Source organism: Cajanus cajan, chromosome 6 (assembly GCF_000230855.2).
Source record: "Cajanus cajan strain Asha chromosome 6, NIPB_CcT2T_4, whole genome shotgun sequence".
Classification (NCBI taxonomy): domain Eukaryota; kingdom Viridiplantae; phylum Streptophyta; class Magnoliopsida; order Fabales; family Fabaceae; genus Cajanus; species Cajanus cajan.
Genome location: NC_138522.1, coordinates 4,562,246 through 4,582,496, shown reverse-complemented (window position 1 = coordinate 4,582,496; position 20,251 = coordinate 4,562,246). Strand labels below are relative to the sequence as shown.

Below are 20,251 nucleotides of genomic sequence, written 5' to 3'. Positions count from 1 at the left end.
ATTCCTTTTCAACAAGATATATTAGCATCATATCCACATTAATAATTGTTATATTATTAGTTTATTTTTAAATATTAATAACTTGGAAAAGAAACAAAAAATATATATATATATATATAAACATTATATTATTTTTATATAAAAAAAAGTTATTTTTAAAGTTTTCGATTATTTTGAACCTATCATCGTCATTGGAATGTGAGAATATATATGAATGAGACAAGGAAATGGTATATATAGTTATATGAACTTATAATCGTTAAATATTAATATTTTTTTAATAATTTTCTTAAATTTTATGTAAAATTTTAAGCAATAATTGTCTATTAAAATAATTTAATTCAGTTGATTAAGCAGAATTATAGCAATTATTTTAAGGTGGATAATTGATAAATATATATCATTTTATATAATTATATTTCATTTCACTTACTTTATATACCATAAAGAAAAATTTCAAGCGTGTGGTTCAGCGGTAGGGGTTGATCCACGCTTAAGCAAGGTCAGGAGTTCGAATCCTGTCTTGTGTATGCAGCCGCGTTAAATCTTGGAGCCAGTTATTCCACTCTTTGAGGTGCCTCCAACGTAACGAGGAGATTAATCACTGCTGTCAGCGGTCGATACTCCAAGGACGAACAAAAGAAAAAGATTTAATTTTTAATTTCTGTGTATTCTCTTGATTCAAACGTAATAAGAGAAAATACACTTTTTTATATATATTTTTTCATTTTCTTTACTTACGTTTTTTTTCCCTCTTCTTTTGTTATCCAAATTCTCTTTACATCCAATCAATCAATCGAGTAATTATAGAAGAACAGAAAATGAGTAGAGGCACCCCCCTCCTTTCTGTTCTTAATCTTATCCAAATTCTCTTTTCATCCAAATGGTTTGAAAAGTTGAAGTTGAACTTAAGTTTTTATATATTTTTTTAGCCATAATATATTTTGTCAGATGTCACTACATTTAGCCATTAATTATTTTGTTTTTCTATTGTCTTCGATGATAATTATACCTTTTTCAATAAGGGGAAAAAGAAATTCCGCTCAGAAATACTTACCTCAGAGCTTTCAAAACGCATTTGGTTTCCAAATAATAATAATTGTTATATAGTAGCTAGATCATGCTAGTGCCACCCCCAATCCCAATTGCTGCCATTTCATTTCAAAATCGTATCACAATAATAAAACTTTAATTAGTAATTTCACAATAGATAAAAAGTAAAATAAGATTTGATAAATTATACTACCTCCTTTCTTATTTATAAAACTTAACTTAAAATAATTATTTATTCTTTTATATAAGATTTAATTCATATTATTTTATATATTAATTATTTTTATATTCAAATATTTTTAATTAAAGTATTTTTAAAATTTTATAAAATATATTAATTATAAATTATTTAAAGAACATGAACTCGGTGATAAGAAGTATGAGTATTAATTAGAAAAAAGTAATATAAGGATAATTTTAGAAGAATATATATAAGAATGAATATGTTATGTCAATTTTGTTTTTATAAGAATAAAGTATCAAATTATCTTGAATTAATATAAAATTTTGTATATATAATCTAAGAGATATGAACTTTCAACCTAACGGTTGAATTTTCAAAATTCACATTTAATATAAAATTATTAAACGGTATAATACTTAGTAAAAGTTACACTGATGTTATTATAACTCTTCACGTATATATATATATATATATATATATATATATATATATATATATATATATATATATATATATATATATATATATATATAAAATAAATTTATTGATATCAACTAAATTAACTACTTTAAATTATGTAATTCAGTCTTATATATAAAAATAAAGGTAGTACTACATCATATATCAAATATAAACTTCATCTAAAAAAATTTAATTTTTTTAATGACTCTATACTTAAAAGAATGGGTGAGTATAGTATATAGCAATATACAAATATATAAATACCAACCAATGTATGGATGAAAATTAAAGTATGAGTATTTTTTAAAACGTGAGTGCAAGCTCTAAGTACTATCTTTTTCATCCCATTTTTTTTTTTAAATCCGTAATGATAAGTTTAGGGAAGGTGATTTAGTAAGAAATAAAGAAGAAATTGAGGGATTATCAAGAAATTAAAAAGAAAATGTGTATTTGGAGAAAATAATTTAAGTGAATTTGTGGATGAATTGACCATTGTGAACTTATTTTAAAAACTAAATACTTAAATAGGATTGATTTTAAATTATTTATATCAATTATGCTAGACCATAAGACTTGTATGACAGGTGACTATTTTGTTTTTTAAATAGTGGCTCTGAGTTAACCATGTTGAAGTCATTATAACAACTTTAACAATATCACTACTAGTTATAGCAACATGTCAACAACTCATTTAAAAAAAAATAAAAAAATTATATACTAAATTAGCAAAAGAAAATTTAAATAGTGATCCCAATTAATTTTTTTAAAGGGGTCATCATTTAAAATATTTTTATAATTTATAAAAAAAATAGTCTTTCATTTGTAAAATATATATGTGTAAAAAAAATTTTAAAAAAAATAGGGCCACTCGTATAATTAAATAAAAAAATTGTAAAAAAAAACTTTTAAAAGTTCTGCAATGCTTTGACCATAAAAAGAAAAGTGGTTTTTCTAGAAAAAAAAAAGTACTTGCAGAAAAAAAATCTGAACTCCTTTGTAAAAAATAATAATAAAAAAATGATTTTTAAAAAAAATAAAATCCTTTAATATTTAAAAAAAAAAAAGGTTACTATGGTGCAAAAATAACTTAAAATATTATAGCGACTCAAGTTAGATAAACAAAAATCAAGCGATTTTTTTAATTTTTATTTTTATTTATTTAATAGTTTGTTAATATTATGTTTATTTAAATAAAAAATGTTAACCTACATTCATAAACTTATATATATATATATATATATATATATATATATAAGAAAAATCAATTTTATTTTTTACTTGATTTTTTAAAAAAAAAAGTCTATTAACCTTAAAAATGTATAAATATTTTTTAAAAATGTTAATATGTTAAAAATAAAAAGTTAAACTTTTTTAAAATTAAAAAAAATTAAATAGGTCATAGTGACCCATTTAAAAAAATTATCTAACGTATAACAATTTAAAAAAAATTATTTATTTGAGTCACTACAACATGTAATATCCCCAGAAAAAATAAAATAAGTTACTTTATGTTGTTACAGTAGGTAATAACTTAAATTGGGTCATTACTAATTGTAATAACCTTTGTTTTATGATTTTTATGACTTGTAAAAAAAAATAACATTATATGAGTCATTATAGACCATAACAACTCTATAGTAAATAATTTTAAAAATATAAATAATTTCAAAATAATCTCATCTAAGTATTTAATTTTCAAAATAAGCTCACTATGGTCAATCAGTCAGATTTGTAAAAAAATTATGGTGAGATTTACGTGAATTTAGTCTCACTCTCTTATGAGTAAATTTGTATAAAATTTTTCATTAAAAAAAATGTTTGAACAAAATTAATTCTATACTTTGTTTAAATAGTTAATATAACTATTTAAATAATATATTTTACATAAAAATCTAATTATATAAAATAGAATTTTAAAACACAAATTTCTTTCTATTTTTCATCTAATTCTACTTTACTAAACAACTGTAAATTCTACATTATATTTTACTTATCTTCTATTAATAGAATTTTCAACTATTTTCTTTCATTTCCTTTGGATTCTTTCCCTCCCCGAACAAAGCATAATAAATAAGATAAAAGGACTGAAATTTGTTAAATAAAAGGCAGGCCTCGAATTGGAATGAATGCGCACAAAGTCAGTGATGTCACCTAACTGCGCGAGTAACGAGAATTGAAAGATCACCATCTATGACTATTCGCTTCTGTTGGTTCATGTGTTGTAATAACTATATGTAATCCTGTGAACTTACCAAACTAAGCTAGCAGACATGTCTCTTTCAACTGAGGGCAAATAAGGGAGCAATCATTACTTGCTTCTCACATGATTTTAGTACTTGTTTTTGCAGCCTGGAAAGTTGAATCCACCTTTATGTGATCTCTCTTGCTCACAACTTTTTAAAGAGAATTTATCAATCAAGATCTGAATTATGTTGTTAGGAAAAAACATAAATATCCTCAATGATATATTGAAATTGTCAACAAAGATTCATCCAAAATATTATTTCATAGATCTAAATAGCAAGCAATTTTACCACGTACTAAGAGGCATTGTATATAGCAGAAGAGGCTAGATTTTAATAACGTAACAAAACAAAATTCGAAATCTTGTTAGGAAAAGTGGACACATTTAGTATCTATTATGTCTTGAACAGAATTGCTTTTAAGAAAATATCATGAAAATACTATAAAAAAAATAGCTTTTGAATCTTTACTCACTTTTGACATGAAAATCGAGATAAGAAACGGTTGCAACAATGTTAAAGAGTTTTAAAAGAAATATCACTATCATTACATCAACACTTAGCTTCTTCAGTCATACCCATGATCTAATATACGATAAGATCACTCTATCTTCAATTCGTCCGCATAAACATCACATAGATAGAGACATGCTCAAGAAATGTAGGAGTTCCTGAGCCAAAATGGTATTGTTTTTTCCTTATAAGTTGATAGAAATAAAGAAGGAAACTATTTAGCCGGTGTCATTTTCTTTATAGGATTGACAGATGGAGGTTCTTAATTCAAATTTCTGTGAAAGAGTTTTCAATATTTGTCCAAACACTAACAATTACAATTATTCAACTAATCTATACATATTAAAAGATTTCTAGAAAGAATTGGTCAGCAGGGGAAATTTTAATATCTTGGGGAAAAAAAATCAACTACACATGGAACAGATCCATAAAAAATTATAATAAACTCCGAATTCTTGACTTTGTGTCAAATAGCGTTCACATATTGTTGCTGAGTATAAAAATTTAAAGGTCGTTCCAACTTTTTTGGTCGCTGTAGCGATGTGGCAGCAATTTCGTACTTTCCTCTCCTATGATCTAACTCTTTTATTTATCTCCTTTCTTCAAGTTGAAGGTGAATGAATTGAGAGCACCGGGCATAGACAAGCAACTTTGGTTGTATCGATACAGAGATTAAGGTTTTTTTTATTATTTCATCTGTGTCATACAGTTGGCACGCATGGAAACTGAAATTTTAGGGAAGTGTACATTTTCAGCTAGGATACAACTATTATATAGTATAAATTAAGAACTGTCCACGGAATTTGAAGATTCCCCACATATAGCTGTCACCATATATTCGTATTTTATACCAATTTGGGATTTGTTATGAAAATGACAACGCTGCAAAGGAAATAGAGCTCGTTCATTCACTAGCAGGGGTGTTCCACAGATAATTGATTAAAGACCAAGGACAAGCCCAAGAGAGTAGAGGCAAGGGATGCGATTAAGGTAGGTCCTAATTTGTTAACAGAACAGACAACAAGACTGCAGTTTAGGGCAATCCACACACCATATGCACATGGTCAATAACAAATGCACATGGGACTCAGACAATTATGTCACGTCCACCAAAAAGACATTGAGGAAATTCCCACAGTATCCCATCCTCGCAATAATCTAATCAAATATACTATTCAGGCAAGGCCAGGGATACATTTACTTATGAATTCAGGTTAAGAACAGGTTTGATGTAGACATCTATGAAAAGTAAATCATGACATAAAGAAGTCTCCGAGAAAGTAACGTCCATGATAGCCAATAGGAAATTTATAAGGATTAAAGGATCTGTCGCACATGTTTCGGCCAGTCATGTAAAAGTACAAAGGGCACACTATATCAAATGATGATCGGAGTCCTGAGATTTCTATGAACGTGTAAACCGCCCGTGTGAAGTCAATTATGATATGTGGGAAGAAGGTACACATATGATTCAAATTGGTGTTGCTACGTAAAGCATTATTAATGTGCAAAAAGAAGTTGCAGCTACTGCCGACAGGTCATTACAGAATCAATCCCATGACCGATAACAAGATGTTATCTTCAACCATTTTATGTTTGGATTAATGAGTGTAAAAGAATGAAATAGAATAACATTACCCCCGCCCTATTATTACTCAAAGGGCAAAACTATATAAAATACAATATAAGTGTTACAAATGTTACTCTCTAATCAAACTTGAAATTATATCTCCATAATTCGCATAATAAAAAATTTGATTAAATATCAATACATATTACCAAAAGTAAAATTCTAATTTCAATTAAAAAACAGTACTAAGAATACTTATTATTCTGTATCAAAGTTTCATCCTCAATTCGTTGTTGAATAGGGCAAACTGAAACTCTACTTATTTTTCCATTTTTTTCAACCGCAATTAAGGCATTTCTCTCTGCAGTAGAAATCTATGATGTTTTGACAAAGTTTAAAACTCTGAACCGATCATAGAACAAGTCCTCAGTTTGAGACTTGGACATATTTAAAATTACCCGCCCCTCTCTAAAACTTAATTTGCAAGAATTGAATCAAATCCTCCTTCACAAACTGGACGTAATTAATATCTGTATTTTTCTTTTATCTAATGTAGTAATATTCATTGAGTCCATAAATCAATTTATAGTTTCACTTCTCAAACAAGGAAATAAATGGAAACTTCCATCTTTTTCATCATAAAATATCCATATAATAATTAATACTTGAAAAACCACATTTCAATCTGAACATACTCAACCTCGTTCATTATTTTTTCATTCCAACCACAGTGAGTAATGAGTATATGCAGAGTATTTTAGCGATCAACTATGCACTATCCCTATATGGCTATTGACTAGATACAACCCAACTGAGCTATGTACTCTACCCCTGGCACAGCATCGCAAATTGCTCATTCCTAAACATAAACACAAGTTCTCATATCATTAGAAAAACTTACCTCTACAAACAAACATCAATTATTAATCAATAATTACAAAGGAAAAAGAAGAAGAAAAAAGAAAAACTAAACACGCCTATGATTATGCATATAGAATTACATATGAATGAATAATCAATCAACAGTACCTCATCGTGGATCTCTAGGGTCTAGCAAAAACACCCCAAATCTTGCCACGGCCGAGGCTCTCGGCGAGTTTCTTGGCCCCGGGAACATCCATCTCCACAAGCTTCTGCGTATATACAGAGGCCCCCGCAGCCACCATCTGCTTCCGGCAACTCTTGGAGTGCACAAGAGAAGCGAGCAACGAAACAGGGTACTTCTTATCCAACCCCTGCAACGAAGGGTTCAAGAGATGAACTGCGCTCACAACTCCTCTTTCGTCCTTCCGAAACACCTTCCGATTCGCCGGGTGCATCAGCAGCACCGACAATGCCATCGCGGAACCTTCTTTCTCCTCCACGCCCTTCCCATCCAACATCTTGATCAAACCCGAAACGCATCCCAATTCCCCCATCTCCTTCCGCGCTTTGTTACTGTTCATCCCCAACGCGTGAACCGCCCTCGCCGCCGAAACCCTAACCGCCAGCACCTCGCAACTCAACACCGCCACCACCCTCTGCACAAACCCTTCCGTCACAAGAACCTCGCCAATGGCTCCGCTACAAGCCGCCAAATGCCGCACCATATCCACCGCAACTTCCAGACTCGCAAGAGGAACACCGGAGTCCCAGTAATTCTTCAAGCACTCCACACCACCTTCCTTCACTACCGAAACCCTCAAATTCGACAAACCCTCGGAGTCCTCTGAAATCAAATTGGACAAACAACCAACCGCGTTCTCACGCGCAGAAGCGGTTCCGGAGGAGGCTAAAGCGAGCAAAACCACCACCGCGTTCTCCTCGGCGAAATTGTCTCTGATTTCGGAAAAGGCGGCGAGGTTCTTTAGCACGGCGGCGGCGGAGGCCTGCGCGCCGGGGGTGCCAGCCTGGCAAATCTCGAGGAGCGAGGAGATTCCTCCGCGGGAGCCGATGGCTCTGGCGTTGTCCTTGGTTAAGCTGAGCGCCTGAAGCGCGATGCAGGCCTTTTCAATGGCGAAGGCGCTTCCGGAGTCGAGGACGCGGAGGAGGTGGTTGAGGAGGAGGAGGCCTTCCGCGAGGAGAACGTTTTTGGCGGTTTCGACGGTAGAGACTCTGGAAATGGCGGCAACGGTTTTTTCCTTCATTTCGGAGGGGGAATCGAGTAGGCGCACGAGCACGGGAACGACGCCCTGGGCCACGGCTATGGTGACGTTTTTGTCGTCTTCGTGGAGGAGGCCCAATAAGGAGTCCATTGCGGTGGATTTGGATTCGGGCGACCCGATTTGGAGTCGGGTTATTAGGTTTCTTGAAGCGGAGCGCGTGGCCTCGCGTTTGGAGGGGGTGGAGAGGTTATTGTTGTTTTCGAGGAGGAGGCCGCTGCGGAAGAGGATGTCGCAGTCGGTGACGTGGCGGTGGAGGGTGGCGAGGAGTGAGTCGAGGTCGCTTTGGGTTTTGAGCTTCCCGTTGGGGAGTTGGTGGGGTTGGCACGTGCGAGCGAGGGAGAGGGCGTGGTGGAGCGTGCGGGAGATGGAATCGAGGAGGTGGAGGGAGAGGGGGTTGGAGGTGGAGGCGTTGGGGAACTCGGCGGAGAAATCGGTGAGGTGCGTCTGGAGGAGGGTGAGTTTGACTCGGGCGAGTGACCATTTCCCTTTGAAGTTGGTGACGGTGGGGATTTCCGAGTCGAGTAGGGTGCACAGGAGGTGCAGGGAATCGCGGATAGGGTCTGGTTCGGCGGATGATTCCTTCATCTTTGATTTAGTTTAGTTTTTAGTTTGTGAAGAGAGTTTGGGAGTTAAGTTAAGAGGGTTTTTTGTGGAGCGTGGACTACACTGACATGGTGGGAGTGTCAAGTGTGTGTGATTCCCGCCACTCACCAGTGTTGGTTTTGGTTTATATATATGCTTCTGACTTCTGAGGCCGCGCTTTTATGTTGTACAGCTCCTTGCATTTACGCTCAACTTCCATGCTCTACGTTCGTTACTAGACGATGATCCTCCACGTCCTATGCTAATTAATTGCTTTTATTTTTCCTTAACGTCACCAAACCTTGGTTTTCTTTTAATATCTACAACACAACCTCACTTTATTGTTAGATAATCTTATATTTTAGGGATATCTGACTTAGTTTATCTGTTTTCTCTTTTGAGTTGTTTGTTTCATTTTAGATAAGATAGTTTTTGATAAGATCTGTTTTGATAAGATATTTTGTTATCGTCTTGTTAATTCAGTACGTTGTACAATGACTATTTAAAAGCCATATCTTATTCAATGAGAAAAACAGTGAGTTGCTACGTCCACACAATATTAATATTACTTGTCTCTCTTATTTTCTACAAATTGGTATCAAAGCTTTATACTCTGAGTGCCGAGTGTGAGAGGAAAAACAGTGTGCGCCTGTGTGTATTTTGAAAAAAAGAAAGAGAGAGTAATGGCAAAGGTTGTTAATGGAATGACCGTACCACAACTGTCAAAGAAAACCAATTATGATAATTGGTGTTTACAGATGAAGACCCTGTTGGGTTCCCAAAGTCTATGAGACATAGTGGAGAAGGGGTTCCAAGAACCCGAGGAGGACGAAGAACAATTTGTGGCTCAGATTGCCACATTGGAAAAGACACGAATAAAGGACAAATCGGCTTTGTATTTTTTGTACAATGTCGTGGATGAATCAGGATTCGAGAAGATTGCAAACGCTGCGTCTTCAAAGGAAGCATGGGAGATCTTGGAGGTTGCGCACAGAGGTAACCACCGTGTCAGACAGATCCGACTTCAAACTCTCCGAGGAGAGTTTGAGTGTTTGAAGATGGAGGATAAGGAACGAGTATCCGAGTACATAACTCGGGTGGAGAAGTTGGCTAACCAACTCGGAAGGAATGGGGAGCCAATGCCAGCAAGTAGAATTGTGGAGAAAACCTTGAGATCATTAACGGATGATTTCGAGAGTATTGCATGCGTAATTGAGGAGTCAAAGGACTTGTCAATTCTCTCAATGGAAGAGCTCGCTGAGTCACTCGAAGCCCACGAACAAAGGAGGAGGAAGATGAAGGATACTCTTGATCAAGCACTACAGGGGCAACTTGATTTGAATGGAACTTGGAACACCCAGGGCCGAAGATCAAGAGGACAAAGACGAGGTGATCATGGAGGTGATCAAGGACGAGGTGATCGCAGAGGATGAGGTGATCATGGAGGTGATCAAGGACGAGGTGATCGCAAAGGACGAGGTGATCATGGAGGTGGACAAGGACGAGGTGATCATGGAGGTGGACAAGGACGAGGTGATCGTAGCCAAGGAAGTCAGCCAAGGTCGGAGGTGGAATGTTATAAGTGTGGCAAACACGGCCACTACGCAAAGGAATGCAGATCGGCAAATTGCTACAACTGTGGCAAATACGGTCACATAGCAAAGTATTGCCGAGCTAAAAGCCGAAATGAAAAGAAAGAGAAGAATCTTCTCACAGAAGAAGAGGACGAGGAAGCAGGAATTTTGATGATGACGTAGAGCTCGGAGACCAAGCTACGTCCGAGTTATGCCTCCGAGGTTGAGCTAAACTTGAGTTGCGTGGAGAGATCAGTAGTTGAGCTTCCAAACTCAAATGAGAAGTCAGAAACCGAGCTTGATTCGAGTTGCTTAAACAACTCGTCCCTTCAGTGCAAATAAGTAGGACAAATTGTTTTCAAAAAATAATGTACCATTTATCTATTTATCCCATGTTGTATTATTATTTCAAGGGACGACAAGGAGGTAGAGACGACAAGGTCTTTCAAAGACAAGGGAGGAATGGGGTTTTAGGCAAACTTTTTTGAACTATCATACCAAGAAAGAAACACTAGTCGTGAGAGATTATATCTATTGTCAAAACATAGGCAGATAATTCTTAAGAAATAATACATTGAGGTTTGATTACTCTATAAAGACAAATGGACTATGACTTACATTAATTTCGTATCAAACAATTTAAGCATGTCCACAAATAAGAAACAAAGATTTTGGAAGAGTTTTATCAACTTTGATGGTGGCACCAAAATTTAAGAAGGTCTGGAGGTTGTTTTGATCTAAAACATTCAGTAAGTATAAAACTGATATTTATTTGAGATTTCGAAGTCTTTATATATAAATTGAAATGATCTTATAGGCATGAATCACTTATTTTTTATCATAATCTCGTAAATCCCATTATATCTTTATTAACATTAATAACCTTATAAAAAAATGGCATTATGAACATTATCATGTGTATCTCCTAAATCACGATACCTTGCCTCTAACTAATTACAACAAGAGCGATTCGAATGTCAATCAAATTTTATCATGTGATGCATTTAATGAGTTGATCAATTATCAATTGAAAAATTTATTTAGTTTATTTAATTAACAAAAGGTCAGTATTGTACACAATTCTTCAAACTCATGTGAAAAGTACAAAGAATTTAAGTAATTAAACTATTTGATTGTTGAAAGATTATTATGGTATACACTTCAACTTCATTCTTCATCCAAATAAAATGTGAAATTGAAGGAACTCATGGAAATAATAGAACTATGTCATGATTGTCATTAGATTTGTAAGAATAAATATATTTTAATTATATTGGAATAAATATTTAAAATGTGAAAAAATACTATAGTTGAATTAAATAATTAAATAGGCGAGGCGAAGTGTGAGAGGGAAAGATAGCGAGTGAAAGTTGTCAAGTCAAGTCTTTGACCATCTCTTCCTTTCCAAATCCCGTGCCATGGTTATGGTTTCTTTATTCCTCCTACTCCTGACTTTCTTGCGTTCACTTTTTCATTTCACACACCGCAAATTCAACACAAAGCGCGTGCTGGGTACTTCACCTTTTCAGAGCAGAAGCTTAATGTGTTATTATTATTATTATTATTATTATTTTATAAAGTTTAATGGGCATCTCCTAATTTTATCATGTTTATTTTTAGGGTTTATTGCTTCAGTTTTTTTAAGAATTTGATTTTTATTTTTATTTTTAACTTTTTTAATTTTATCAATTCTTAGTGATTTTTTTTTTTCTTCTATAAGTTAGTCATTGAGAGTATGTCTCATTTTTTTAAATGATGATGTATGTCAATAAATTATGGTATACTGATTATTAATGTTTAAGTAGCTACTTAATAAATATCAAATTACATAACATATGTATTTTTACTATTCATTTATGGTTATAGGAGTGAAGAGTTGTTTTAATAACATATTTTATTTTTTAAAAAATGTTTAATCCTAAATAAATAGAAAAATTATAATAAAATTATACGTATTATATGATTTGGTATTTATTGAGTAAATATGTAAACATCATAGTCAATTTAGTCATGATTTATTAATATATGTCATTACTTAACAAATGACACTTAGTTTCAGTGACTAATTTACAGGACAAAAAATTAATTAAAAAATTAAAAATTGATAATAAAAAAAGGATTAATAAAAACTAAAAATCAAATTTAAAAAAGTTGAGGAACTAAAAACTTATTTAACTCTTATTTTTGAAATCATAAGTAAAGTCATTATACCTTGTTTAATATTAGCTTTTTTATTCTTTAATATAATTATAAAGAGTACACGTTAACAGAAATATTTATTTAATATTATCATTTTATTTATTTAAATATATGTGTGGCACTTATATTTTTTTGTTTATTAAAAGTTATTTTTATTGATGATTAATATTATTAATTTTGTCGTTATAAGAATAAATTTAATACTCAAAAAAGTAATTTGTGAGCTTGAAACTTTTCTTATTTGGAATTTGGAAAGCAAAGGGGCCCAATACTATTTTTTTTTTTAATATTAGTTCAAATGTATTATACACGAAGTACTCATGTAGCATTTTTTCTATTTATTCAAATTAGTTTCGTTTATGGGATAAAAGTAAGGGTAAAATCTCTCTCTAAAATTATTTAAGTTTGATTTTAGTTTCTTAAAAATATTTTGTTTTACTTTAATCTCTATGATTATGAAAGGTATCACTTTTAATTATCAAAATAGTTTAGACAAATGTATTTGTATCCATTTTTAGCGCTATTTAAACCGGACTAAAAGTGATAAATATTTAAATTAGAGAAATCAAAACAATACAATTTTTTTAGGGACTACAATTGAATTTCAAAATTTTTAAAGAGGTTAAAAATATATTTTATCCTTAATACATTTTAAAATTAGTATAACCCTAACTGTTAATTTTAATTGAAAAATTATAACTATTTTATTTTCTAACAAAGTTCACTCTCTCCACTGTAAAAAAAAAAAAAAAAAATTAAATTAAATTAAAATAAAAAATATATTATACCAATTATTGTCTTCAGAGCTACCAAAACGGCCTGCTTCATAGATTTGGGCTGGCTTATGATACTGAGGAGAGTCCGAATTCAATCAAGCTGGGCCATTTTCTTTTTAGAACGCAACTCAGTTTAAGCAAATAATCAAATATTTTCCTGACACAAAACACAATTTCACTGTTGCTTTGCACAACAAAACACGAATTTGTTATTGTTAATGAATATTATTAATGTTAAAAAATATTATATTATATTTATATTATTTAATTTTATATATTATTTAATAATAATAATTATTATTCTAATAATATCGATTTGATCACTATTTTTTTTATATTATAAAATTTAGGTGAATTGAGTTTCAAGAATTCATTCGAGTCAAATTTTATGAACTTAAAAAAGTACTTATAAATTATCTATCAATAAAGTCTCTAAATCAAGAGAAATAGAACCCACATTTTTTTAAAATAAGTTTATTCTTTACCAATTTAACTATTTTATTTTTTCATTAGACCACTATTAAACCTTGAAGGATTGGAGTAGGATGTATTTGAATTATCGTTTTGTTAAACGTGACCCACTTTTTTTTCAATCCATCAATATTATTATTTTTCCACTTTGTACTTTAAAATGTACAAATAAATATTTAATGATTTTCTAACAACAATCCAAATAAACACATTATTTTGATATATTGAATGACCCATTGGATTTTAAAAACATTAATAACTCGTACATACTCAAAAATCATGGTTCACGTGAAAGCATTTAAACTACACACGTACTCATCACGGTGTGTGTGATGAGTGGTCAACATGCTTGCTTATCTTGGTTGAGAAAAAATCGTCTATGTTTTTTTTATTTTATTTCTTATATTACTATACTTTTGAAGAAATAAATGAAATAAAGTTATAATAAAAATATCATTTATTTTTCTAGAGGCAAAATATCTTTTGTCTTAGGTGTCATTCCTCTCTCGAGTCTCGTCCCATCAAAGAGTATACGCGTGTTGCTAAGGTTTTTAATTGAGCTTGCCTTACTACCTTTTGTTTGTTTAATTTGTATGGTTTAAGTTTCTAATATTTATCCTTAAGTTTTTAATTTAAATAATGATAAGTGGATAATATATTCTTAATAAAAGTTATCTAATGTTGGAAGAACATATTTACATGTATTATTTGACTTGAAAACTTAATGCCAAAGATATAATAATTAATACATATTTACAAAAATGAATTTTCTATTCTATATTTTGATATAAATCACATGTGTATTTCAAAGTAGGAAATCATGCGCTCCAAGAACATCTGCAATATAGTCATGCTAACTTTCTTACCGACAATTCTTTCCATACACAAAATTAAAACCTAAAGATTTTATTTAAAGAAAAATTAAACATGTACTACATGAACCAACCACGTGTGACGTGTCTATGTTGATATCATTTTAATGTCTTCTTCTATTTATATTTTGAAATTATAATAAAAATTTAAAATTACAACATCATTCTCTTTTAAACTAAAATATCATAGTCAAAATTTGTTAGCTCAAGTAATTCAATATTTATATTCCTTAACTAAAAATTAGGGTTTGATTTCTTATTTGTATATGGAGTCATAGTTAAAAGTATCACTTCATTCTTATTTATATTTCTTTATTAGACAAATAAACTAAGTAACAAAAAAAGAACTAAATACTAACAAGTTTTTAATAAATGTATTTGCCACTTAAATTTATAATTAGGATTTCGTAATTAACATAAACTAAAAACATAATTCCAAACTTAATATAAAATGTAACATTATATTTCATACTTCATAAAATATGCCTAGAGAGAGAACAAAATTTATAGGAAAATAAAAAGGGCATTCATGAGAGGCCGAAGGAAGAATCCCCATAGGCATATCCAATCCAATATTCGTTGACCCTATAGAATTCGAAGAGAAACAACATTGACATCAAATAATTTGTTTTTCTTTATATGAAAAGATATAAAGTTGAAATACACGTGAAAAGTACTCAATCCTTTACATATACTTTCTTAACGGACAAGTTTGGAATATTGCATGTAGTTCGTAATCAAGCTCTGTTCTTCACAATCCTATAGTTGAAAAATATGTGCGTGACCACAATTTTGAAGCAACTCCACTAAACTGATTGACTTTTTTCTGAACTTTTGTACAAAATTTATTGTATATATATATTTGGGAGGGGGTGTATAATTAGCTAGTAATCGAAAATAAATTTATTGTTAATCTTAAAAGTCTAACTCGAGATTGTAATTTCTTCACATATTACAAAATATTATGATACAAGATGTTCGTTTGGCTGTTCTTTTCCCATTTTCTTTTGACAAAAATGTTATTAAAAAATATATGGACTAAATTCTTCCCCTTTTTGTTTCAAAATTCATTTGTGTGGAGTTTAGACCTCCAAAGCATTGACATTTTGTTTAAATGGTGTACACTGTGTGGATCCGAATAGGTGCACCCTTTCTCTAAGTTTTAGAATAATATGAGCTCATAAAGCCAGGAAAGAAAAGAGCCCACAAAATCACAATTTCCCCTTCCTAAGATTTTTTTTTTTACCTCCTGAAAGCCGAATCTATTATATTTGACACGTGAGTTTTTTGAAACGAAGGATATTAAAATTACGTGCAGCTAAAATGAATAAAAATTATAATATATTTTCGGCAAGTATTTTACCATCATTTCATGAATTGAATTTCATATATATTATATTAATTATATATCCTATAAACAAAGAGTCAATTAGCCACGTAGGGTGGATCAAATTGATAATAGGAAAGTAATTTTAAACAGGAGACCGCATAATTATCACCCAACATCTGTGACAAAAGAAATTAATTATCTCTTAGCCAATGGCCATGAACATTTAGAAACATGTGTTGAGAGAGATATATATAATTAGTTGGATCTTGATATTGTGGTGTATTCGATTTAATTAAATGAATCAAAATCTATTTTATTATCAATTTAAAAATTTGTATATTATTCTCTTAGGGTATGAAAAATCTCAACTAAAAAAATTTAGCGACTGTCTAGATCTAAACATTCAGAAGAATAAGTTAGGGGTTTCAAGTTACAATTTTCGATGTGCCATATACAAGACCCTGTCATATTCTACGGAGCAACCAATATTCATTAGAATTTAGAATTCGTGATAACGATGGAACCCTTGTTGATAGCTTAGGAAATAATTTAGGTATTGAAAATGTATATATATATAATATAGTATTGGACAAAACGTAGTAATCGATGGGGTTCAGAAGAGGTGAATGTCAAAACGAACAAATTCAATTACAAGTTGGTTGATGAAAATGTGAACTCTTTGCAGTACCTGCAATTGACTTGCGCCCGTTTTCCACTTGCCATGATAGCCTAGAAGAGCAACACCTAGCAGATTAGTATTGATGGATGGTCCCTCCTAATTTCAAGAACATATTCTTCTACTAATCTTTTTCTCTAGCTACTTCTGCTATACTTGATTAGTTTTGGCGTACGATAAGGAAGCAAGGAGAAGATGATAAGGCCAATATATGTGATATGGGGAATATGCCAATGTTATTTTATGTGGCATTCTGATGTAGATGATGGAGGCTATAAAAAGGGGTTCAGTCATTTGGTTTTTGGCATCAAAATTAAAGAGTTGAGATGGTTAAGGAAGAGAGGGGTGTTGTATGTAGATGAAGAGTCATGTCGGGTAGCCAAGGATGGCTTGCCTAGCTATTGCCATTCCTAGGACTTTGTCTCTATGGAGCCCTTTGATTGGTTTATTGGCAGACATCCTTGGCTGGTTGACTGTCTCTTGTCTTACATGCTACACCTTTTCACTCTTTTCATATCATAATCAACAAGTTCAATCCACTATTTATTGTGGTAATTGGTTCCTTTAAGAACATTGCTATTCCTACATGAAGCTCTATCATAGCTTATGCGCATGGTAAGCTATTGTATGCAACTCTTAATTTCAATGACTCGTCTTACTAATCAAAGTTGAAGGAGCATCTTTTATTTACTTATTAAAATCAAACTCATGTATATATATATATAAATTTATTTAATATATATCTAAATAATTTTAATATTGATTTTAAGTAAAATTCAATAAGTGTCACAATAATCTATATATATTTATATTTTTTAACAATTATAAAAATATATTTATTAACATATATGAAAGGCTTCTTTTTTTTTCTTTCTTTTTTTAATAGTGTGAGCTTGACTTCATTTTGATAATGTTAGGAAGCATTTGATAGTACATCTAAAAATAAGTATTAACTATTTGGATTTTTTTTAATTAGCATTCTTTGGAAATTATATTTGTTTGATCATTTATATGATAAATGGTTACAAAGGGATGATGGTGAGAAAGAAAGTCAAGATTGCCTAGTGCAGGACTTTATGTACCGTAGTCTATCATTGATTCTTTGCATGATAATCTCAGAGGTGTTAATGTGTTATTGTCCATCTACTATTTTATGTATCAAAATATATTCTTTTTTTTTTGTTGACATGGCAGAGAAGGTATGGTTCAAAGACAAGTGGGGAGAAAACGGATAATATATGCCACGTGCTTTATTAATATATTTTTTTGGCAAGCAAAACAATTTTATTAAAAAATTGCTGTCCAGCTTAGCACAAGTTGCAATTGTGCCAAGAAATTTGCACCTATTTTAATATAAGGATACAAGAAATTAATACTTTTATTTACTTCAACGTTAACATAAATTTAGTTTCATTGACAAGCATAATTAGAAAAGGTATGACCACGATACTTAATTGGTTTTGTGATCTCATTGTTTTTAGTAATGTAAAGTCTCTATTAATTTTGTTAATAATTAATTTTTATAAAGAAATTTAACTAACCCCGTACATTTGATAAAGTTTTTCTTTTCGATCACATTTTTTTATTTATAAAATTTAAATAGATATCTGAATTTAGTTTTACTTGAATTAACATCTTATTGAGTATTTGTTGAAAAATAAAATAAATGTTTATTTGTATATCCTATTATTTTCTTAACATAGATATGTCTTGTAATATGTAATTTATAAACTTATAATATAATAACTTAATTTAATAAAATTGAGTTGAGATACTAAGTAATTTTTGTAATTAACTTTATTTAAATTAAACTCAGGATATTATTTTCACATGGCATTAATAATACGAATATGAATTACCTTTTATAATTGATAGATCAGTTTTAGTTGTGTAGAGGGTGAAAAGCAAGTTTAAAAACAAAATGAAAGATAATTTTTTTAATTAATTGCTTAATTTTATATTAAAATATTTATTGAAGGTTAACACATATTTTTATAAAAAAAAATTTATGGATTTTATCATTTAAAAAATGATATTCATAATTAAGATAAAATAATGCAGTATAGAACAATTATTATATATAATAAAGGAAATTGTCATTTTTGTGTACATATTTTTTTAGACAACTTTGTCTTATAATGTTGAGAAGAAAAAAAAAGTTCAAGCACAATAAAAATTAAAGTATGAACATATAGAAAAATACAACATAAATATAAAATAGGAAAGATACGAATTTAACGTGATTCATCGTCTGATATCTACTCTCACAAAAACATCTCAATAAATATTCATTCATTCAAATATATTATATATAAGTTTATTTGAACAAATTTGATAAATTATACCTTTTACATAGGATAGTAACCCCCTTTTTCACTATGGGTAGTGACCTTCTCTTTGAGTGATAATTTAGCAAGTTTTCTTATTTATAAAAAATAAAATGACTCTTCATTCATAACTCTTTATTTATGGTTGAAAATTATGGATTGATTTCCCAATATATAACTATGTCTTAAATTGCTCTTTCTTTTTCACTTTTTTTTTAGCTTAATTTTTTTTTTATTTTTCAAAACTTCTCAAAAACTATCCTAAATATTATTGATCTTCACTTTTATATCATTTAAAAAATATATAGAGAGAGATTTGTTATTTGCAGGTTTATTATTGAAGACATTCTGGCCCCCTAACCGGAGTTCTATAAGATCCTCCCTACTTGTGCATGCAATCGCCAAACCGGTCCGATCAAATGGAAATGCATGTCTGTTGGCACCATGCATTCATAAGAAGCAAACACCATTGGTTTTGCAAATCATGCTACTTAATATTCCTTTTGCAAATTTATATTTTTGCTTCTTTTGTCATATCCAATGCTGCTGATACTCTATATTAGAGGATAGTTACCAAGTTTAAGTAGATTCATGTTATTAATTGGTAAGAAATATCTGTTGATTTTCTCAATAACTATTTTTTATTTAAATACTTACTGATCTTGTTTATTGAAAATCCTTTTTTTTAACCACATTTTTTTTAATCTACATATATAAGATCACTCTCTTCCTCTTACCTCTCAACTGATCTATCTTAACATGAATACATTATAGTGCCAAACATTGAACAATTGAACCCTCTATTTATAGCTACCATCATCTTCATCACCATATTTTACATAAAATAATAGTTTATATATATATATATATATATGGGTTGACATAATATATATTCTTCATTATCACGAATTAAATGTCCCACCATCTCATGGGAAAGAGAATAAGAAAATATGTTCTTAAAATTAGGATGGAGTGAGGGACCATTTATTTATATGTCCATCAATATTCACGTGCTTAGTGTTGCTCTTTAATTCTAAGCTATCGTGGAAGGTGGACAATGTCAAGTCAACTGCAGGTACTATAAGAGTTTACATTTTCATTTTTGATGAAACCAACTTGCAAGTTAATATGTTCGTTTTGACATTCATCCTCTTTCAATTCAATCTTCTATACCCGATTATTACGTTTTGTCTTGTAATATATATTTTCGATTTATATAATAATTTAATTTTAGTTTAGTGGCTAATAATAAATTATATGTATCATTTATTTAAG

The 20,251-nt window shown here is 30.6% G+C and overlaps 2 protein-coding genes across 5 annotated transcripts; one reads left to right on the top strand and one right to left on the bottom strand.

Annotated features, from left to right (window-relative positions):
• Positions 1-4,032: 4,032 nt before the first annotated feature.
• LOC109813194 (ARM repeat superfamily protein) lies at positions 4,033-8,958 on the bottom strand. Of its 4 annotated transcripts, none has more exons than XM_083076567.1 (2): positions 7,055-8,958; positions 4,033-4,048 (listed from the first exon to the last, which is right to left on the bottom strand). In XM_083076567.1, exon 1 carries the CDS (start codon positions 8,752-8,754, stop codon positions 7,069-7,071), a length of 1,686 nt encoding a protein of 561 aa, XP_082932693.1. In that variant the 5' UTR covers positions 8,755-8,958; the 3' UTR covers positions 4,033-4,048; positions 7,055-7,068. The 4 variants fall into 4 exon arrangements, with proteins under 4 accessions (XP_082932693.1, XP_082932691.1, XP_082932692.1 ...); XM_083076565.1 differs by lacking the exon at positions 4,033-4,048 and adding an exon at positions 4,105-4,121; XM_083076566.1 differs by lacking the exon at positions 4,033-4,048 and adding an exon at positions 5,321-5,337.
• Positions 8,841-10,184, top strand: LOC145958505 (uncharacterized). Its single transcript, XM_083075998.1, has 2 exons — positions 8,841-8,856; positions 9,550-10,184. The coding sequence occupies exons 1-2, from the start codon at positions 8,841-8,843 to the stop codon at positions 10,182-10,184; spliced, it is 651 nt and encodes a 216-aa protein (XP_082932124.1).
• The last annotated feature ends 10,067 nt before the right edge of the window (positions 10,185-20,251 follow it).

What these genes read in the sequence shown, in the direction of transcription:
- LOC109813194 (XM_083076567.1), bottom strand. Translation starts at nt 8,754, where the DNA reads ATGAAGGAATCATCCGCCGAACCAGACCCTATCCGCGATTCCCTGCAC.